Genomic DNA, 23,879 nt, shown 5'->3' on the forward strand with positions numbered 1-23,879 from the left:
TGAAATGCGGCTTCCGCACCTGTTGCCCTTCTCGACCATGCATTTCACAAGCAGACTTTTTTTTTTCCCCTCACGGCGGGTTTCAAGTTCATATTTATTTATTTCTCTTAACAAACCCAAGTGACAATCAGAATACAGTACTTTTTTTTTTCCTCAAACATGTTTTTTCCTTTTTTTTTTTTTTTAATTTTTCGAAATACGCAAAACAAGAGAACACTCAGTGCAATAAGACAGAGGACTCTGACGGTGTGGTGCTCTCCCTACCTTTTTCACAGTGCACGTTTATACACACAAAAAGATTGTACATCATCGTTATTACATTTCCAAAACTCGACCCCGCCTCCCCAAGTATTCGGGCAGCGGGGCAAAGTTAACATTTTAAAACAATCATATATATTTATTTATTTTTTTTAGATTTAGCTTGCATACAGTGTAGCTAGGCACACACAAACACGGAGCTCACTCCCTCACACTCTCTCTCTCACACACTGGTCTCTCACACACTGGTACAACACAGAGGGACCTCTGCAGCCCTGATTGGCACCACAAGAGGGGGGTTACTGCACTTGCACTCTGAGGGCTGTAGCTCATCCGTCAAACCCATACTATTTGGCAATGTGGACATTGCATTCTAATGTGCAAAAGGGGACCAATTGAGATGATGAAAGCGGGAGGTTTGAGGTAGAGGGAGAGAGCAGAGGGAGAAGGAACGTTGTTACCAGCTTGATCGGATGTGGTGGAACAATGATGGGCAGTGCAGTTTTCTTGGCAAAACCTCCGAGATTTGGAGGCCTTTGTACAACCTCTGTCCTTATATTCATTTTTGGAGCTGTTGCCATGACTTAGGTCCTCGATGATCTCTGTAAAAGTTTTCAGCCAATCGCAATATATCCGGTGGCAACCGATCAACGACCGCATGTCACACACAGCCAATCCCGAATGAAGCTTTTACTTCCCTGCCAAATAAAACGCGCATGGCACAGCTCGCTACTTGTCACGTTTTCAAAAATATATACTGTATATAAGCGTCATCTTGAAAGGTATTTCTTAAGCAAGTGCATATGGCTATTATAATCTGTAGTAAAATCAAGACATGTTCTAAAAGCTCAGGTGTTGATTGTACAGGCTGGTTGTTAGCATCAAGTATTTACACTGTGTTCTGGTTCTTGCAGTGAGCATGGCAAAGCAAAGGTGCCGGCGTTCAATGGACCAGCTATTGCCACCAACCCCATTTCTCATAACCAACCCATCCAAAGTGCAACCACACAGTTTCTCGCTTAGAACGGGCTTTGGCTGGTTTTGGAAATTATACTGTGTATAATGTATGTTCTAATTTGCTACCTCTCCGCCACACACGTATTGGTGTCGTAAAATACTACAGAAATAATCACAATTTCTTTGTTCCCCCTTACACCAATCTGCCAACGATTTTCCCCTTCAAAATACTTTGATGAAGGGACTTTTTACCGTAATACACAAAGTGAAGCGCCCTAAGATTTATTCTTCTGTTCTAGGGTGACTGTCGTACATTTGGACGAAGCTGAAGTGAGCTTGGACAGCAGTCCAAAGCATGTCCATTAGGGATGGGCATTTGACAAAATTTCCTTGTTGAATGTGGAAAAGTGTTTTTTTTTTTTTCTTTATTACACTTTTGACGGGGTGCGACAATCCCTCTGCGATTGTTCTGAACGTGTTTTGCTGACAGTGTTGTGCCGTGAAAAATGATGCTGCGCGTGTGGATGAAGCTCAACTTCCCATAGCTGCCATGTTGCGCTTCGTTAGACGGCGCACTAGTTGAGACTGAATCAACAGCGCCCAGTGCACTCCGTTTTGCCTTAAATGCTTCAAAACACGATCCGTCAACAATCCGCTCCGCACTTAACAATCGATGAAACCCATCCCTAATGTCGACACAACTCCTCAACTGACAACACAACAGTGAGAATGTCAAATAGATGCAGACAAAACCGAATCGTTTTAGTGCCTTTAGGCACACAAACAAAAGAAGTGTTGGGTGTCAAAAAAAAAGTTATGCTACCACAGGACAAGTATTCATAGATCATTTTGGATCAAAACAACCAATAAAACATAAAAACCGAAAAATAACCAAACAAATGTTAGATGGCATCTACATCTGCTGTACATCATTTAGGATGCTCTTTAATCCCCATCTGATTTAGAAAATATCTATTCGTCAAATATCTACTCTACTAGTTATATTACAAGAATCCAGCCACATGAAATAGAAAAATATCAAATATCACCAGCGATGATAAGAAAACATGACAACCTGAACAAGCAGAAATATTGCTATGGTAACACCACTGTCCTTTGACATCAGCGAGCATCATCCTTCGGGCGCTCTGGTTGGTTGTCTCCATGGCCCCAAGGGGAGAGGAAGGGAATCATTTTGGGTTGTGTGGTAGGTGGCAGGTGGGTTTGTATCAAATCAGATGGCAGTGTCCCAGAATACAGTTGTCTGTGTCGGATAAGGAGGAGGACGGATCTTTTTGGCCCCGCTGCTCTTCCCACAAGCCGGGAGGACCGAGGTGCTCTCTTGCTTGCACTGACTGCGCTCGTGGTGCCTGTCCTCACTCCGGTCGGGAGGAGGCCTCTCCAGATATCTCTGCAATTGAGGATGTTGTCTGGAGCGGATTTCTTTGCAGAGTGTTCGCTTCCTTTCGATCTGCTCCAGCATTGTGGTGTCTCCACATATCCATGGCATCTGGGGCATCTGAGGGGCAGTAACAGTGTATCAACGTCACCGAGCGGCAGTAGGCCTGGAGTATCTTTAACCCATTAAGAACGGGAGCGCATAACCGGGTTTCTACCACTAGAGCCGGGGGCGCTGTTGCGCCTTTCTACCCTTAAAGCCGAGAGAGCGGATACGTTTGTGTCTTTTTCTTAATCCAATTCTCAGTCTCTTAGCCAATTTTAATGCATTAGAATATACACGTGACGGCGTTGGGAGACCGCGGAGGATGTCGCGATTTTTTTCGGGCCGTAGGCTAATGGCGGACGCCGTCCATCGCCGGGAGCTCTGAAATAAGTAACGGCAGTGATATATATAGAGGGCACGCTTGTGGACTTGGAACCAGTCGAACGTGATATGATATGGTTTGTAGACGATGACGATATTGACGTCTTTGTAACAGAATAGAGGATGGTAATTACCACTCGATTTAAATTTTTTTAAAAATAGTGCTTCTCTTGCACTGACATGTTATTTTTACATCTTCGATTGAAACATAATAATATCTTATTATTTATTAGTAAATAATAATAAACTCTACCTGTGTGAAAGCCACATGTCTAAGCTCTCTAATTCTTTTAGAATTATGTTTCTGTCTGCTACAGAGGCTGAGATATTAATTATTTTGTAAGTGTTGAATTTCTGGGAAAACCTCAGATTTTCAAGGGTAATTCCAAAGGCGACCGACGGTTTTGGGGAGCTGTTGAGCCAGGCGCTTTAGGCCTCAATGGGTTGGATATGATTATTGTCAACGACTATGAAAGCACAAAATTGGTTTGTGTCAGCATGATGGCGCAAAAAAAAAAAATGGCACAACTGTCAGTGAAACTTGATGGATGGGTTGTAAATGTGACAACACATGACTGAGCACACACTGAAGTCAACTGCAAATTTGTTACTTTGTTGTTGAACACACTTCACATACACCACTCACAAAAAACGTTAGATATACTTTGGGGTGAAGTGTTACAAGGAACCGAAAATGCACTATAACCCTTACAAGTGAACTTAATTGGACCTTCTGTCAAATTTCCCTTTCCACTCTATTGGAGGTCTCTTCTTAACCCAGTGTTTTTCTGCTGTCGTGATCATTTGATATTTTTAAGAGATTTACCTGCAATTGGGTCGCCCAACAGGTTTTTTTTAGGTAATAGCACATTTAAAATCACAGGTGCTTACCTGGCTCTGATGAGCCTCTGCTGCTCTCCTCTGTGGCGTCCCGATTGGAGAAGGGTTAGCGGACATGGAAGGTGAGCGGGCATATTTAGGTGCTGCTTTCATATCTACAAAGACAATGACAAATATGTTGTTATAAGAAAGTTTGGCCAGGATGTATTACACCAAAAAAACGAATGGAACTACAGTCTGTAATTAGCAGTCAGTGAAAGGGTTATTGTAGGAGTCTGTTTGTGTAACGCGGACCAATTTGAGGTTACGGATGAGCTGGAGCTTAGGTCCGCTGACTTTGGGTGAGAGCCACGTTACATCCAAGACTGGTCGCCAATCAATCGCAGTCCAAAAATATTTATGCACATTCATACCTATGGAAAATGTAGTCTGCAATTCAACTAACATGCATTTTTGGGGATTACGGGAAGAAGCTGTAGCAGGCACGGGGAGAACACGGGGAGGGCCTGAGACGAGATTTGAACCTTGAAATAAAAGTTCAGTCTAGACTGAAGTTATAGTTCGGATTAGACTTTGAACTACTCTACTGCAGTATACTTTTCTGCCCATTCCATTCCCGATCAAACATATTAGAGCTTCCCTAAGCTTTCTAATGTGCGATTAGGAACTGATTAGTTGCAATCCCAACATTTATTCAACCACCATCACCGGTTCTTACAAGGTAAGCCAACTACAAACACTCTTGAGTTTGGGAATTGGAATGCATTCGAAAATCCAGACCATCTCCGATATGTCGTGGTTATTTTTGACCGTTTGGTAGACTTTCCTACTTGCGAGGGTGACTACCCAAAAAACTGCCGAAACATGCCGAAGTGATCCAAACTGTACAGCTAAGAGAAGAAGAAACTGCAGAAGTGTAAAGAGTACAACATCCGGAAGCGATACCGCAGTGGAACCACCCCCGTGTGTGGATAATATCGTTTTTGGGATGGACGCTCACCATTTCCGCCGCCCACAGTCATCGGGGGGCTGCCAGTTGATCTGCTGTGGTGAGTAGGCGTGGTAGTGGATGAATGCTGACCCGACACTGCGCTACCGTTTCTCTCTTGTGCTTTCGACGGGTCCACACTGTGATTTCTGTTCTCTCGCCGTGGCGTTCCATCGGATCTGTGTCCCCGTTCTTTGCTGTCGTACCTGTACTCCATCGCAGTGGGGCTCTTGTTGATTTTACCCTCGTACTGGTGCTGATCTGAGCCGTTCAGACTTCTGTCCTTGCTGTCCCGCCTCACTTCGAGTCCAGTTCGGTTCAGATCTTTACTGTCTTGCCGGGGTAGGAGAGGTGGCGGAAGGTCTCCTCCATTGTGGATGTTTCTCTCTCTCCCCTCATGTTTTGATTCGGGGACATATCCTGCCCTGTCCTTACCGTTGCTGCTCCTGGGTGTCTCTTGTCTGGGAAGGATCTCGGGCGGCTGGTCGATCCTGCCCTCATGTTTGTGCTCCATGTCGTTCCTTGCCCTCTCTTTGCTGTCCTGTCTGGGTAATAAATCCGGACGATAGTCTTTGCACTCATGCCTGTATTCCGAACCAGTTCTAAATCTGTCTTTGCTCTCCTGTCGGGGTAGAAGCTCGGGTGGCTTGTCCCTGCTTTCGTGCTTTGAGTCCACCCCGTTTCTGACTCGCTCTCTGCTGTCCTGTCGGGGTAGGAGCTCCGGTGGCTGATCCAGCAGTCTCTCTCTGCTTTCGTGTCTGCAGTCCACACCGTTTCTCGCACCCTCTTTGCTATCTTGTCTTGGTAACAACTCTGGCGCCTGATCAAGGAGTCTCTCTTTGTTTTCCTGTTTAAGCAAAGACTCCAGTCCGTGTCCCGCACCCCTGTCCTTACTGTCTCGTCTGGGCATCAGGTCTCCATTGCTAATCCCTCTATCTTTTGAGTCCCTTCTTATCAGCGGAATGGGTTCCACGGAACTGCAGCTCCGGTCTTTAGAATCCCACCTAACTGGAATGGGCTCCACACTGCTGTACCCTTGGTCTCTGCCGTCCCTGCTGTCCCTGCGAACAAGCGCTGCGTCCATGCTGCTTCGTTCTTTGCTGTTGCGCCTGTGAGACAGTGACTCCACGTTGCTGGATCTATCCCTCTCTTTGTCTCTGTCTTTGTCCCTGTCTTTGTCTCTGTCTCTGCGATGAGAGGACTCTTTGCTGTGGCGCTCCTTCGAGTCTCGCTTTGATTCCTTGCTGTGACTGTGGCGTTCCTTGCCTTCACGTTTGGAGTCACTGTGGGACTTACTTTTGGACTCAGCTGTAAATAAAAAATAAAAAGTATAAATAGTTAGCGATTAACTTAATTGAGTTAGTCGAGCATCCAAGCATGTTTTTTGACATGATGTTTATCGAATAATACGCCGGGATCTCTTAATTTGCATATGCAAAATCATACGCGATCTGACATGCAAACCTCAGCATCATTTAATGCATAAAGTTGCCCTCTCCTGTAGAATATCAATATGATAGTCTGGTTCAGGTTGCTGTACAGTATTACAGTAAATGTAATTAATTAATTAATGTAATTATTGTTAGTAGTAGTAGCGCCACATCCGCAATACTGTACATACATGGCCTTACTCAACCAATCAACTACTGTAGTTCCACACATTATATCCTGCGTATATTTATGCAGAAACACAATAAAGGCATTATAGCTCACCACTACACATCACAAGGGGGCACTGTGGTTCTCTGCGACTCCTATATGGGCTCTTGCGTAATAGTACCAAGCAACCATGTGTCATATATGCAATCTGTATGCGTATGCATGCGTGTGTGGCGAATGGCGATTAACCAGTTGCTATGTGGGTCAAGCTAGTTGTCGATGCCTGGAAAAGAGAGAAAAAGGAAGCTCCCGTGGTCATGATTGTGCTTGTGTGTGTACTGAGATGGATGTCACCCACACATACACACACGTGCTGTGCGATTAATCAAAATACAAAAGTACCCGTTATGTTAAATGAACATATGGGGTTAGACAACAGCAGGAAAGGCTCCCAGTTTTCTATCTCCTCTTCATTTATGAAGAATAAAATAGATGATGAAAACGCAATGATTCTTACTTTCAGACATATGGTAAATTCAAGTTCCATTAATGTCAACATCAAGACACCATAAATGGCCCGCAGAGTGTAAAAGCTGCAGCAGCATTCTGATTGGCTGGAACTCTAAGAAGACCATACAGTGATTGGAGAGACAAGAGCATCTGTAATGCTCCGATGAGGTGTTAGATTGGAGTTGAGTGCAGTAGCTCCACGCACATCAGGAGCGTGTTGCTCCGTCGAGCACCGGCATGTCCTGTGCTGTGATTGGCTGCTCTGCACGGAGGGGAAGCAACCTGCGAATAAGAAATGGAATTCTCTTCCTTCCACTGTTGCTATGTTGTAGTTGCCGCCTAAGAGTACAGTGTCAGGATAGATGTGTGTGCTCTCTGTATGATTCACGTCTTGATCAATCAGAAAGACAAGAAACATCTCAAGTTAATCTAATAGCTATTGATGATTTCTTTAGCACAAAGCGTACTCCATTTTAAAGCGGTTGTAAAAAAACGAAAAGGAATACTGTATAGCTCAAAGTCATAGGGTGGTTGGAGGGACCTGCTGTCCGCTTTTCACTATAATCCCTTCAGATTTAATACTATCTGTATCAGATTTGGCTCACAGCACCTAGATTAAAACAAATGGAGGAAGCCACGAGCACCCACTACGGTCCCATATGAAAAGAGTCATTAAGCGGCCTAATTTCCCTTGCACGAGAGGTCCCACAGTTACAAACATCCGATTTACGAACATTTGTAGATAAGAACAAATGCTGACTGACGTCCATAAATGTCATAAATGTTTGCAAAATGCCCTTTTTCTAACCGCACATTACTCTGTTGAGTAATAGTTCCTCTTTCTGCCGCAGCTCACGCTGAGCAGCATCGCGCCGTACGTGCATTTCAGACAATCATCTACGATGAGAAGAAGAGTAAGACCACTCTCTCAGCTTGCCAGGCACATCACAAAGAAGAAGGAGAATGACGACAATTCAGGCTGATGCAATGCCTTCATCAGCATCTGCCTCCCCAACAATGCCACCTCAGCAACCTTATACCTGAACTCGGCACTCTGAGAGGAATCCGTCAAAGATAAGAAATCTCGCCAATGACAACTCTATCTATTACCATGCAACAATAACTTCTCCTTCGTCCTCCCCCGTCTACATTGAAATTTGAAATTTAGTGTGTCTCGACTTACAAACAATTTAGCTTATGAACAGCCTCTCAAACCCGTTTGTGTCGGTATCTTGGGGACCTCCTGTACTGAGTTTTCAACTGGGCAATGCCAAATCTGAGAAAAGTACGTATGCTTAATGATTACTTGTTTTTGGGCAAAGCACATCACCTTGACCTGACACATTTAAAAGCTGTTTTCCAGCATTGATATAAGGTTATACACAGGATCCCCGGTTCATGATGGTCCAGACGCACAAGATTTCAAGGTTAAGAACGGCGTGCCATGAACGGATTTTCTGATTTTTATTGATTTGTTTGAATATTTCTGGCATTCCGGAAAAGAGGTGACAAAAGAGAGTTCAGGCAGGATAGAGCGGTGGATCAAAGTGTTGGGGCGCTCTGTGACCAAACAGCACTAGCTAAAGTAAAGTAGTGTGACAAGCCAGGGTGTATGGCTTTGAGATGGTAGAAATGACCAGAAAATCGCAGATAAACTGAGATGTGACCGAGTCGAAGATGCTAAAATTCTGTTTGGGAGTGATGAGGATGGACAGGATCATGATTGAGCTCATCAGAGGGACAGCGCAGACTTGAACGTTTGGAGAAAAAGCTGGAGAGGCCAGATTGAGACGGTGGATATAACGGTAGGGGGATGCTGGAAATGGGGCCGCCAGGTAGGAGATAAAAAGGACGATCAATGAGGAGATTTATAGATGTGCTGAGGATGATTCGCTGTGGCGACTCCCTGAATCGGGAGAAGCTGGATGAGGAGGAACAGGTTTTCTATTTATGGCCTAGAAGTGTTTTCATACAAATATGTACTATAATTTGAACCACTGAATTACAAATTCGACTTCTGTTGCCGACTTTGAGACAGATTTCCTCTGGAAACTAAGGACCCCCCCTGTAGATTGCAATCGCTAGCTCTAATCACATTCTATGAGGGTGGACGATTACCCATTTAGTTTTCAGGAAAATGTGAGAAATGACTTACACTCTCCGGGCTCTTTGGATTTTCTCCCACTGGCATTTTTCTTCAGCATGTTCCTGCCGGTGGTAAACAGGTTGGTCAGTTCATCCAGCGGGCTCGTGGGTGTTCGCGAACGTCCCGTCGACACATTCTGCATGGAGCCGTGGAGTCGTGCCACGCCATCTTGGGGCGGTGACCCTTTGCCGTGAGGGGTGGCCGAGGCGCTCCTTGGCAGACCCCCCGGAAACGGCACCGGAGCGTCGAACGGCGGCGTTCGCATGAGGCTCAACGGGGTGAGGCAGCGACCCATGCTGACAGGGGATGGGCACGCTGAGTGGCTGCGCTGATACGAGGATGAGGTGGATGATTTGTAGAGAGTACAAGGCAGGGGAGGCGCAGAGGAGCGTCCAGAAACGGTGAGGGTCGGTGTGGCCGTGAGCTCCCTACGGATGTGTGCAGTGGAGGGCGGCTCGGTAGAAGAGGTCGGGGATTTGCTGTAAGGTTGGTTCTCCAGCATCGGCAATTTGGTAACGTCAAGCGGCGTGAGGGGAGACTCGTCCGAGTTTGGCGAGCATTGGGCCGGCGCTGGTGGGAAGACCAGCAGCGGAGGCCTGTGGGTAAGTAAATTGGGAAATGGTGCAGGAATGTCACAGAAAGGAATGTTTCTCGGAGTGGAGCATCGACTGAGCGGTTCGGGGTCGTATGGTGCAGGGGTAGGACAGGCGGAGCGACACCCCACCGGGTCAGTGCGATACTCCATATCATCCAGCATGGGGTACTTCATCTCCTCATACACGGACTCCCCTGGCTCCTCGTCCTCGCTTTTCAAGAGTTCTCGCGCCCCGACATCTATCCCGCCCATCTCGATGTAGACAGGCTCGTCCTCACAGTCGTCGGTGGGGCTGTCGTCGCTCTGCGGCGGCGAGGCGTTGCGCTCGCACGGGGAACAGGTGCGGTGTAGCGCTTTGGCAGGGCACACTCCTCCGCCCCCGTGAGTTTTGATGTACGACTCGTCGAAGGAAACACTCAGTTGTGTGTTTGGGTTCCTTTTGGGTTTGGGCGGCGGCACCCGCCGGCAGTCCTCGCTGCATCCTTGAGCTGTGAGAGAGGAAGATAAAGATGCTCACTCATGCCGTGACAGTTCACATAAATATATTGAATGGCAGAACTCAAAGACGCAGAAACCAATTCCGAAAAAGTACAAGCACAAGAAGAGCTCTGAGTGTGTTTTGCGTTTTCCGTGGCTCCATGTCTGCACTTAGCTTGACTTCCAAGCAGTGTTGCCAAAGTTATTTTGAAAATGCAACTTAGTTACTTTACTGATACGCATGGCTCAAATGTTTGCTCGTTTGATTTGGGACTGATGTGTGTGCGTGTGTGTGTAAACACACTCGAAATATATTTTGACGTGCGCTGTCAGCTCCTTGAGTTATTATTATTATTATTATTATTATTATTTCATTTATTTTATTTATCTATTTTTTAATTGTATTTTTAATTTTTTTGTAGAGTGTGATTAACTGACTAGTTCCATTATCCCTATGGGATTTTTTTTGTAATGAGTGACCGTGTTTGATGTTTCTACGATACATTTTTTGTTCCTTTTTTTGAATGAATCATTGAATAAATCTGCAGCGGTAATGCAGTGCAACACGTTGTGTGGTTGAGTGGGTCAGATGTAGGTCATTGTGCATGGCTAAGAGCTGTATCTTGAGTCAGATATGTGGGAATGGTTGAGGCATATGCGTGTTTCTAGGTCACATATACGGCAGTGGATGCTGTACGCAAGTGCGTTATCTGGGTCACACACAAGCACAGGCTGTGGAGCTTCTTTTTGATCGGTGACGTGGCATTGCAGTGTGAATCTCTTGTGATGTGGCGCAGTGAGCTTAGATGATGTTTCGCTCGACCAGTTACTGCGGTAGAGCACGTCATCCCCTCGGAGTGTTGCACGTTACTCCGCCGAACCGTCGTCATACAGTTAGTTGTTCAACATGGCTTTGTGGGTCACATACTGAGATGTTTTGATCAAGAGTGCCCCTTCCCGCTGACGGGCCTGCTGGCGCTGAATGTTGCTGAGACCCAGATCATGGCTGAAAATTTCCAAGCTGCAACTTTTGTGCTTTGAATAATTCAGACAGCAGATGGCCCAGACACACGCATATACTTCCCATAACTGTATGACTCACCGGCATCCTGAAACACACACACGCACCCATGCACACACACGCATCTGTGCAGTGTGTTTTTCGGGGTCTTGGTAATGGACTACAAATTCAGTCAATTTGGAATAACAGACGAATGCTTCTTTGTGGCACAAAAATCCAAACGTGCACACATGCAACTACTATGAGCTGTGTCCTAAACGTTTCATTGTTCATGTCACAAAGAATATATTTCAAAAAGCAAGCTACAAACTTTGAGTTTTTCCTTTTGACATTATCCCTCTAAAATTGCACTTTTTCAGCCTCCTCTGCCATGCCCGCATGCACCCTTGCAAGGATTCTTACGAGATAGGCTGCAGCTAGGTCGTCACGGCCACACGTCTTCAAAAATGGGTCTCCCGGGTGACCCCTTGAGTTTGGGAAAGAGTAACACACAAATCACAAGGAACTAGATTGTTTGAGTGATGTTTTTCTTGGCCAGTAACTGTCAGATGCTCATGGCATTGTGAGCTGGCGCTTTGCCATGAATGTCCTGCTACAACTCTCGCCTCTTGTCGCAAACTGATCAAAGTAAACACCTCAGGATTCATTTGTAGACACGTTGGTTGATTGTCTGACCCACATTGAAAGGGAAGTTTGGATTTGAAATATATTTGAAATATTATATAAATATATTAATATTATATATATTTACTATAAATATTATTATATTATAAATTATGATGTATATTATAAATATATTGAAATATATCTGCTAAATTTACGATTTGGGGTTTGCAATCAATCCTGAAGACTGTAGGCGTGTTTAAAAGACAGTAGGTCTCATAGACCTACAAAAATGCCTGACAATAGTCATACCAGGCCAGCAGTTGCCGATGCCACGTCGTAAAAGTACATTAGCTTCGATCGGACCACTTGAACAATTATGTTCACAATCCAACTGTAACTGAAATTGTCTATTGATAATCATTCACTTGCAGCCGTTGCAAGAGACAAATTGCACTAACTATCAAGACTTGACGTAACTTTTGTAAACTGGCTCGGATGAACAAATTGGTTTCAAGACCAATTAAAGCCGTGGGCCGCGATCAATAAGCCTTCACACACACACACACGCACCCACACACACTTTTTTTTTCCATGGCCAATCCTTGAAATAATCTGCAAACCTGTTCCACCCAAATTAAATTGCAGAGGCAAATAAACCTTCCTACTATTGTCCCTCATTTGACTGACTCCTCTATTCCGAACTTGTTAATGTATGATGAACAAATAATAACAATCCTCCCAAAACGGCTACATCAAGCCAAACTGGCTAACTTCTAACTGTTAGAACTGTGTGGGTGTTTGCGTGTGGGTGTGGGGGGGAAAGGGGGGGCATGTGCGTGTGTCTTCCTTCGTCAACAGCTGCATTCGTGCACAAACAGGTTTGCGTGGTGGATCGGTTTCAGCACCGCTCGTGACATCTCCTCCTCCCTGTCCCTTCTCCGCTCCCTCGATCGCTCCGTTTCCTTACCTCCCTCCCCCTGTCGTGTTTGCCTGCAACCCTGTACCCCCATCCTGAGGGAAACTAAATCTAGGTCATTCGCTCCTCCTGAATGAATTCTACTCTACCAAGCTCCTCCCCTTCCCGCTACAGTGCACGCAACCCATCCCTCTCAGCCAGGAACACCCCCACAGCTACGCCGTCATTGGCCGCGCAGTCTCAGACTCCTGCATCTCCGCAGCCCCATTGGACCGCGCTGCGAAGGGATGTTGTGATTGGCTGGGCAAGGGGGGGGGGGGGTGTCTTGTTTCTGTGGGATGGTTGCCGTGGTGCCCAGGAAGATCTGTGCGCACACACGGACATCCCCACCAATCTCAGACAGGCTGGGCGAGTCCCTTTGCATCACATTGGTAGCCAAGCATCCAAACTGAAATGGACCCTAAAAACCTCAGCAACCTGTTTTACTTTGCTCTCACATCCTCATCTCTCATAATGGACTACTGCTCCATGCAAAATGCTCATCACGGGGGAAACATTTCTTAAGCTCGTTTAATTCCAATCCTCTCCATTAGAGCCTTTAGGATGCCCAGCATCCTATAATGAAGCCCTTGTTTGGATCCATGGCCAAATGTGTTTGTTCTGCCCAAGCAGACTGACATTGCCGCAGGGTGCTGCTCCTAGATTTCAATTATGCCATCGCTACATCTCGACTTGCCTGTTTGACCAGAAAAAAAAAAATGCTAGGCTTTAATTGGAGATATGCCTCAAACTATGTAACAGTTTTTAAACACGGTCACGGAAATGTCAAGACCCCTTTGATCCACTGACAGATGACTGTGTGCCCCCCCCCCAGCTCGAAAAAAAAACAAAACATGCATGAGCCAGATCAGTACTGTACACACAACCATGGGCCAAAGTTAGCCAGTGAGGCCGAGATGAAGAAGACAAAACTTGCTTCTATATTGAAGACGACTCTATTTCTCAACTATCAGAGTTCTTGACTTAAAGATATGCTTGTGGTACTCTAAAAACAGTTGGGTTAAAAATAACACAATTTGGGGTCAAAAATGGACCGATCCACTACTTGGGTCAATTTGAGCCAACTCTCTGGGTTGTTTTCTGCAAAAACAACCCAAAAATGGGTCGTTTTCTACAAAACAACCCCAGAAATTGTACTGTTTTGTACAAAACAACGTAACAAAGTGGGTCAAATCGACATGAATAGTGGATCGGTCCATTTTTGACCCCAAATTGTGTTTTTAGAGTGTAAGTTTGGAGTGCTTCGTATACGGGTTCCTCACAGTTCTGAGGTTTGGCATTTGAATCATTAACAGTGTAATGGTTCACGTGCCTGACTTGTGTGCAGGCAAAGCTGGTTCAGTTGACAGTTTGAGAGTGAGCGTGAGTGGTTTTCTGTCTATATGTATGCCCTGCGATTAACTGTTATGGACACTGCTAAGTAGTTCAGAAAATGAAAGGATAGATACTAAATCAATATATTAGGGCTGCGGAAAAGAACCACACTTCTTGTTTTCGATTGTGAAGCATTCATCAGTGATTCTCAAAAATATGCTACATGGGCTCCCTCGAGTGGTAAAAGAAAGATTCTCTGCCCAAGTGCAGTTCAGTTGTTTTTAACTTTTAAATTTACTATACAGTATTTTCATTTAATTGTTAAAAGCTGTTTCTTATTCAATTTTCAGTTACATTTTTTGTTTAAAGGGGAAGTCACCTAAAAAAAAGACTCTTTACATATTATGTTCTATGCGGCCTTACTAAACACAGTTTCTTGGTTATTGTCACGTTTGTATGAAGCAACAAAACCCCCTCGTTTTTGTCCATCTCAGGGGACGGCCATTTTGCCAAAATGACATAATAGTTGCTCAGCGCTCAGGTAACAACCACTCAACCATCACATGATCAAACTCAGAAAACAGGTGAGCCATGATTGGTCACTAAAAGAGCCATGAGCAACAGTGATGTCATTTTCAGTGTCAAAATGTCCGCCCCTGAGATGGATAAAAACGGGTGGATTTTGCTGCTTAACTCCTATTCCACAAACACAAGTTTAATCAGATTGCCGTGTTTAGACTACACCGAAAAACATGGTGTGTCGAATTTACACAATTTTATTTCGCCAAGCAGCCGCACAAAATAAAATCATCTGGATACAGATACAGAGCGAAAAAAAAATGTTTTGTGTGTGCGTTGAACTTGGTATAAGACACACTACCGGTACTTCTTTACATGTATTCAGTAAGGCATCTGTTAATCCAATTGTATGTTACTATGGTTAAATCTGACTGGCTGGCTAGATCTCATGTCATTGTCGAAGGAGCAGGGTTGAAGAGGGCACCTCGGAGAGTTGCTAAATATAGCGCCGCACTTTGGTGTGAAGTGTCACCACCACTCACCATCACATCTGTCCCCACGACATGCGGACACGGGGCTGTGGTCCACCGCTTCGGACGACATGCTCAGCTTGGTGGCCGGGTCCCTCCTGGGCTTGGGCGGGGGCTGCTTCCGGGAGGTCGGGCTCCCCACCTCTTCGTCTCCGCCCCCGCTGTTGCCGCCCACAGAGTGGAGGGACTGGGAGCGCACAGAGAAGCCCTGCCCACAGGCCAGGGCGTGCGGATGGGGCATGGGCATGCGTTCCTGCGGGTCCGGCATGGTGATGGAGCCCATACGTAAGTGCTTGCCCTCTGTTGCTATGTCCTCCTCCGTCCTGCGCAAGCGTAAAAAGGAGACGCGGTTTCAATGACATACGGGCAAAGGCCATCCAATTTCAACATACAGTGGCGCCTTGAGATACGAGTTGAATTCGGTCCTTGGCCGCGTTCGTAATTCCGATCACTTGTATCTCAGATCATCTTTCCTTATCAAATGCGTGGAAATGCCATTAATCCGTTCCGTCCTCCTCAAAAAAGCCTTTAAAAAATGTGTAATGTGTTTTTTAATGAGAAAAATACCACTCTATAATATTGTATTTTATAAAAACATACAGTAATGATATACAGCAATTCAATTAAAGAGTTTTGTAACACTTCCTTTATTCAATGGATGTGGTGCTTACTAATTACTGTATGTGGTTGTTTTAAATGGACACATGTAATCGTCCTTGTTTTATGTTTAGTTCGACAGCAAACTTCAACGTAGAGTAGCAAGAAACCGTTCGAAGCCTCTTATCAGAAGAATTGCTCACTTATTCTATCTGCCAAACTGCAGTTTGTTGTGAAGTGAGTTTAGTTGGCTACTTCAAACAGATCTGAACTTCTTAAAATACACCTCGACTTATTAAAACACACCGGGCACACCGAAAACAAAATGTGAGCATAAGAAGTATAAAATATGTATGTATAAGTATGCATAGTAGTGTATTCGCTATATGCCTTCAAGGGGCGGGGCCTCTCCCATCAGCGAGTCTGTGTGTGAGCTTCTGGGCGCGATCCGTGGATGACAGAAGCTTATGCGTGAATGTATTTGAGTTTTACTGTTCTTCCTGCAGTTCATGAAAAGTTCATCAGTGACTGGTTTTACTTTTCTACATGAGAGGCCATTACAGTATATAAGTATACTATACACACTCATAAAAATATCGCTCTAAAAAACATGCGATACAACAGGTGCATGTGAACAATAATTCCTAATCTTGTTCAGTAATGATTTAATCTGAAAAAAAAATGCACTAGAAGTGAGCATGCACATGTCATGGCAAAGACTCTTTGTGACTTCCACTAACAACCCAGACTAAACTAGGCTCTTCCCTGACATGCAAATATCTTAGTATCTCAGTCGAGACGTATTCCTTCAACAATGCTTCCTTGACACCATCAACTACTTTCCTCTTAGCCAGGGCTTTGGCACCATCTTGTGGCGTTTTAGGGTGTTACAAAAAAACGTATTTTTCGTGAGTTTTTCTCTGAATAGCTGAGGATTGGTTTCGCAGGAAAAAATATATGAATAGATGAATTTCACAATTCCGAACCCCAAATAGGTGTGAGTTCACTGTATTACATACAATGCATCATGGGGGGACGCGACATTTCGATCAAATCCTTACACCCGTGACCGTGCTCCGGGCTTTTGCTGTCAGGGGACAATAATATTAGTACACTCCTTACATACAGTATAATCTTCATCATGGCATGTTTTTCCTCTCTGTCTTTCTCTCGCCCCCTCTCTCGCCATTGCATTTGTGCCTGTGTCACATACAGGAAGCGTTACATCACTGTTAACAGCTGTGCCACTGCCCTCTGAGAACTGCTTCTCTTTCAGGGCAAAGCATTGATTAGAGTTTAACTTCCGGGTAGGACCAACGCCGCTCACATTATCACACCCAGAATGTCACCATGGAAGTCCCCCGCCCCACTTAACCCCCTCCCGTGCGTTTACACGATCAACCGTTATGAATGCGCGATTGGCCTGAAAAGAGCGTTAATGATGTCTGAGTGGAATATGTTAATGGGGGTGTTTTACAGGGAAGAACGCAGATCTCAACATCTGAGAATTTGCATTTATTTATTAATTTACCATTTTGGCATTTTATTTGTTTGGTTTTTATTTATTTTTTTATTATAATCCGGGGGGGGGGAAAAAAAACAAAAATAAAATGAAAAGGTGAAAAAAAATTAATTAGGCATTTCAATTACGCTTCGAAAAATTTGTTGTGAAGCTGCATTGGAGACCCCTGGGTGCATGACTGCTGACTCTGACACCACCCCGGCCAGCTGCTGCACAGAAGGTGCACGGTGGGGTCTGGTCCGAGCTCTAATCTGCCTAGCAACGCTGCGGTACCCATAGAAACAAGATACAGAAGCCAGCCACAATAATAAAGCCGCGCGTGCGCTTGTCTGGCATGTGTACAGATTGACGAGGCAGACGGATCCGTCAGCAACCTGTAGATTCGTGGTGCTTTAGTTGTTGCAATTTTTGCATAGCATGATACTTGTTTCACACGTTTTACTCAACATCTTAATTATAACAATTGATTACTGGTTATGATCAAGTTTATCTTCAAATAATGTACACTCGTACACTGAGAAAATAGAGTAAATCTTTACACCGATCTGCTTTTAGTGCATATCATCGATTACACTAGACAGACCGTGTTTTTTGTGTGGGGGAGGGGGAGCTCGCTGTATTTGTTTTGTTGTATAAAGTCACATTTTCTTGTTTTATCGGCAGATAATTTGGTTTTAATGAAGTCATGTATTCCTCATTTCATTACTTTTAGTCTTTATGTTTTTACAATCCAAACAGCAGGGGGGGTGGAACAAGTCTGGTGTTTATTTTTGCAGGGTGCCTCTGAGCACCCAAATACATGAACTATGTGTCAACTAGGTTTATTTATTTATAGGCTCTTTGCCCTGCCATTGGCCATGAGGACAGAGCACAGGTGCAATAAGACAAGGAAAATCACCCGAAATATTTCGGTGTGTTTGCATGCGCAGTTTACTTGCATGCGCGTGCATATCAAATAGAATCCATTAAACCCATAGAGGAGGAAAGGCGGGAAGGCCGGCCTCACTCAAAGCTAACGTGTTGATCTGATTGGCCGTCGGCTGTTCCAGCTGTCACCAGGCAGAAACGCATCTCTGCAATGGTGCTCACATTTAATCACGAACATTTTTCTCTTGAACCCCCCACCAACACACACTCACTCCCTCCTTACTCTTGGAAGTTTTTTTTTTTTTTCTCCCACACACGCTTTCTATCTTCTCTCTGGCACTGATAAGGTATCTGTTTTGCTCACGCGCCGGCACTCAGAAACAGCCATATTTGCATGCGTGAATGTGAGAATGCTCACAGGAGTCCTCTCGCTCTCTCAGTCATTCTCAGTCATTACTATTTAAAAAAAAAAAAAAAAAAACACAAAAAAACAGGGGGATTTTCTAGGGCGGTGGCGTGGGGTCATTTGATCGACCTACATATATGCCTCATGAAAAATCAATTTTTTTAGACTCTTCCTCTAGTGACTGTGTATGAATATTTCAGCATTGGGCAACAGTTGAAAGACAGTGCAAGGGTAACAGGGCGGTAAACTATTCTCAATGCCAGTTGCACAGACACATCGTTAGTTGTATTACTCATTGTCACATGATCTCTTCACAGCCCATTGGTCGCCTTTCATTCATTCGCCGATGGTTTAACATCAATGTGTTTTCATCACAAATGAAATTGTAGTGGAAGGACAGTATCAGTTACCACAGAAGAAGGCAAGACGATACATTAGGTACAGTTGCGGTTTGTGCGGGCATTTTCAGTGTTGGGTGATTTTGTGGAGAGCAAATTGTCGTAGTCTGTTTGTTTTTTTGACTTCGGTTTCATGTTTCTGTCCTTGTGTTCCTTTGTCTGCCTCTCCTTAGGTTATTGAGTACACCTGCGCTTGTCATCCCGGTCCCGGTGTTAGCCAATCAGCTCCCCCCCTACCCTCCGTGTCTTGTCCAGGTGTTCTCCGTTGTCTCGTCAATTTGTCTGTATTTATTTCCCCGCTTTCTTTTAGCTCTCGTTGGTTTGTTGTCATTTGTCAATGGTCTGTTATCAAAGTCAAGTCCTAGTGTTTGTTTTGTTTCATTTCATCCTTGTTGTTTTCGGACAAAGAACGGCCAAAAAAGACGGAATAAGCACAGACGGTAGTGAATTTTCTGTGTCATCGCTAAAGTCCGAACAGACCTCGCTGTCTGTTTTTGACATGGATGGATGGATGAATGAATGGATGGATTTTTTATCTGTTGGACCTTATTTTACCCGGATTGATGATAGACGGCCTGGCGGATCAACTTTGATATTTACTTTGGTTTGGCTTGGAAAAAATGACGGATGACGGACGGGTACCCAGGCTGTTGACAGATGACGAATGACGGATCGGCAAATTTTGGTAAAATGCCAACTTTTGCTAAAGAGTATGCAAAGTAAAGAAAGCCTCCTTCTCCCGATTCGGTTTGACCTCCACAAATGATGACAAGTCTCATCTGATTGCATCTTAAAACATTACATGTGATGGCCCACCCTTCCTTTTTTAATTCTCAAAGAGCCCCCCAAAATGGAGCAGTGATGACCTCAATCCAAGTCCTAAATAAATCTAAAAGTGAAAAACTAATTATCCTCCATAGATCATGGGTGGGCATAGTCTGTACTCGCAATCTTCCAAATGTGGCAAAGTGCCTGCGCCGCAGGGACCCCGCGGCCACTTGGCCCACTTTTCACAACCTCTTCCTGCTGTGAACCCAGTAACATTTAACCTCTTTACAAGCAGGACAAGACAAATCCTTCATTCATACAATCGCACGTCCTACCTCCTTATGGCTTCCTCCTGTTTTCTCTTCTTGTCGTTTTTCTCCTGCAAGTATATCCGATTTTTCTCATTCCTGGCGTGGTCCAGGTTCTGAGCCAGCAGGCCGTTGTAGGCTTTCAGTCCATTCTCCTCGACATACTGGAAGAAGCGGATCGTTTCCTCCTCCTTGGAGCTCATCATTCTTCAAATGATTCCGCTGCAAACACAAAATGAGTGCGTTTTTAGAGGGGAAGTCAACCCCAAAATTTTCCTTGCCAGAATATGTTCCATGCAGGCCCACTAGTCTAAACACGGCATTCTGATTGATATTGTGTTTACGGGATATGAGTTAAGCAGCAAAATGCACCCGTTTTTATCCATCTCATGGGGCGGCCATTTTGCCACTTGCTGTCGACTGAAAATGACATCACAGCTGCTCAGGACTCAGTTAACGACCAATCCAGCTTTGGAAAAAAAGGGGAGCCCTGATTGGTCGTTACCTGAACCCTGAGCAACTGCGATGTTATTTTTAGTCGACAGGAGTGACGAAATGGCCGCCCCCTGACATGACTAAAAACAGCTGGATTTTGCTGCTTAACTCCTATTCCACAAATGCAATATTGATCAGAATGCCGTGTTTAGACTAGTGAAGGCGGAGAGAACATAATATTGCCAAGACTTATTTTGGGTTGACTTTCCCTTAAAGGCCTTAATAGAGTGCGATACTTCTTTCAACCTCCGTTTTTCAAGGTCATCCTCAAGAAGTACACCAAAGATAGCTGAGCTATTTATAGTTTTTCTGACGCTTGCCGTGGAATGGTTCGTGCTACTAATGAGCTTTGCATCATGTCCGTTTCCTTGGAGGATTTCATTGCAACATACTTCAAGATCATGTGACATGTACATACAACAACTACAGAAATATGAAAAAAGTCAAAGGATTTAAAACATTTTTTTAAAAAGCAGCTTTCATCTGTAAAAAAAAAAGAAAAAAAAAATGTGACGTGGGCTCCGATGAGAAAATGTAATACTCCTGGGAGCATCCGCACGGATTAATTTTTACTCGACCGCAGCGCCTGATTTTGCATGTGTGCACAATCGTCTTGCATTTGATATCTAAAAATAGTCTGCACCGTAGTTGTTTCTTGCTCTCAAAGACGAGAACTGATAGCATGGCGCCGTCGTGTGCGTCCATGTGCGTGTGTAAAAATCCACATGGACACCGGTGCCTCTCATTTGCTCTTTCTCAGTTTCTTTCCGTCTCAGTTGTTTGCAGCCACTTGGCATCCAAGATGAGGCACGCAGCGGCTAATGAGGACATTGAGAGTTGAGTGCGTTCACCCTTACTTGCGCGCACAGTGTGAATTCTGAGATTTCGGCAGCGGAGAAGGCAGCTCATGCTTTTGTGATGTGGGTCACAGTTTTCAGATAAGACTCATGCTTGTTTACGTGTGAGAGAACCACTGAATTTGCACGGGGAGGGGGAGGGGCCAGTGATAACTCTATGTATGTTTGCCTCTGTGTGTGTGTGTGTGTGGGTATGTGGGGGGTACTTGGAGGGCAGCCAGATGGAGATTGCAGGGCCAATTGGGAGGCCGACCATTGTCTGCCCAACCTCAGCATCCGTCTACCCTCAGTCTGTCTATGAATAAATCCATTTACGCCATTTTTACAAAAAAATTTTTGGGCACATATTTTCGAGTGGCAGGGAAGCGTTCGACATCTCATAGTGCAAACCAGGTCACCAAAGCCCTAAAGATGTTGAGGTATTTCCTCCCCTTCCCTGCCTTATCACTGATGAGCAGGCACGGAGAGACGTCTCAATGTCACAAATCGGAATATGACCGGTTCAAAGTGTGAAGGACGCAAAGGCAGAGTTCAAACGGCGTTGGAGCCGAATTAAGCCTGTCTGCCTAATCCCCGTAAGCCTGCAGCGGCACTCCGCACTCCGGAGTCAGCTTGTTTATCACACTCTTGTCATCAGCCCAGCCTTTCACATTGGATTGTCCTCCCATAACTCATCAATGTAAAATGCTATTCTTATTTGCTCATCTCCATAAAACCTGTCAATTCGGCAACCCATTTACCTCAGTGCAACCTAATTCACAACCCCCCTCCCCGCCCACTCTGATCTGTCTCCTTCACTTGATGCATGGTCTCTCTCTCTCTCTTTTTTTTTTCATATAGTGGTCATTCTTCTGCCTTTGACTGTGCCCCAGTTGACATTGGCCGCAACAGTTGGAACACAGACGCGCACTTTGGTTCCGATGTAAATGAAAGTGGCAACTCAGTTTCTGTTTCCAGGCAACGGCGTGACAGGGGAAGGCCAGCGTAGAAATTTTGCAGACACAATGTCAAAAAGAGTGCGAGGCCAATAGCCGGCTGACAGGTTGCGCGGGCGCTCGCCCCCCTGCTCTGTTTTGCATTGATTCAAAAGAGGCAAATGCAAACTTTGATATGTGGCGGCTATACTTACAGTGGCCCTGTGTCCCTGTTGGTTTGTTCACCGGTGTATCTTCTGTCTTCAGCTGGCACATCCGGCGCACACTCGGACCTTTGCTGGAGCACCGGTGCACTATTCCCCTTAAATCCACAGAGAAATCCATCCATTGTATTGTCCAATTGGTCTACCGGCTAGATGGAGTCCCCGTGACCCGGGATGAGGCTGGTGCTCAAGAGGAACTGGGGCCATCGGTTGCAAGGCCCAACGCTCCCCCCCCTCCTCCTCCACGAGGCGGCAAAGGGGCGACCCCTCCGGTCCCGATGGTTCCAAACTCCTAGCCAGGTGCCAGCTTTGCCGCTCGGCACATCAGCACACGCTAGAGAAGGAAGGAAGACGCAGTGGAGCCGCAGACCGCACCCGCCACCTCCAACGCCGCCGCCGCCGCGAGCATGACACATGCACCCGCTCTCACCTCAAATGCCGCTCGCACCTCCGACCTGGACACTCGACAGTCTTTTCATTTGGATTTCAAATCTATTCCTTCGCCCCGATGCACAACTGCACAGACCCTCCCGCAGCGTCACACATGGCGAAAGGAATCCTCATCCGGGTCGGGGCGGGAGGCGTGGAGTGTGCGGGTCTCGTGCCCACCGTTGCAGCTGGTCCTCACAGGTCTGAACTGTCAAGTCTGCGCCGGAACAGATGACACCGGGCTTCCCGGTGATAGATCAAAACAAGAACACGCCCACCGCTTAGCGGAGCCGCCTTCCGTCACAACGTCATCCTCTGGACCTCTCCTCCCTTTTCCCGCTTCTTCGCACCATTTCACCTCGCTGAGTGCCTTCGGCTCGTCATTACGCGCACTCACCCGAGCTTGCCTCCTTTCCCGGTTTTATGTTTCCTCTCTTGAGTGCCGTGTCCGTTTTGCCCGTACTGTAACTGGAGCTCAAATGTGTTTTTTTCAGCCTTCAGCACCATGGAGAGCTCTATCTGTCAGATAGGGGAGGGGGGGAGGGACGGAGGGGTAGGGGGTGTTCCTCCTCTCCTGAGTGGAGAAATGGGGAGCAGAGTAGGAGGAGCCAATTGGGTTGCCAGGGCGTGACCTCATTAGACTCAACCTCCTCTTCCCCTGGCAACCACCACTCCCCCCCTTCCTATTCCCTCACCCCCACCCTCTGTCGACACCCCCTCCACCCCCCACCCCTCTCCTAGAGCTCGTAAACAAGCCTGAGACACAAAAATACTTTGCTGCGAATGTACCGTGTTGCTCTCAAGTGCATTTGTTAACATCCACAGCAGCCAAAACAAAAAGAGAAGCCAGACAAAAGATCCACAAAGGAGACATTTGGTTTTGCAGCATGCACACGCTGGCAGTCTGGCGCAGCCCTAAAATATGTTTGCATA

At 45.6% G+C, this 23,879-nt stretch overlaps 1 protein-coding gene across 1 annotated transcript; it reads right to left on the bottom strand.

The window, feature by feature from the left end:
• Window positions 1–55: 55 nt before the first annotated feature.
• Window positions 56–23,429, bottom strand: nyap2b (neuronal tyrosine-phosphorylated phosphoinositide-3-kinase adaptor 2b). The gene is made up of 7 exons (XM_086042355.1): window positions 22,509–23,429; window positions 20,055–20,249; window positions 15,174–15,484; window positions 9,133–10,206; window positions 4,881–6,176; window positions 3,932–4,035; window positions 56–2,734 (listed from the first exon to the last, which is right to left on the bottom strand). Exons 2-7 carry the CDS (start codon window positions 20,231–20,233, stop codon window positions 2,450–2,452), a joined length of 3,249 nt encoding a protein of 1,082 aa, XP_085898481.1. The 5' UTR covers window positions 20,234–20,249; window positions 22,509–23,429; the 3' UTR covers window positions 56–2,449.
• Between the last annotated feature and the right edge of the window lie 450 nt (window positions 23,430–23,879).

The sequence above is a fragment of the Filicampus tigris genome, chromosome 10 (genome assembly GCF_054856515.1).
Source record: "Filicampus tigris isolate MCC_2025a chromosome 10, RoL_Ftig_1.0, whole genome shotgun sequence".
Taxonomy (NCBI): Eukaryota; Metazoa; Chordata; class Actinopteri; order Syngnathiformes; family Syngnathidae; genus Filicampus; species Filicampus tigris.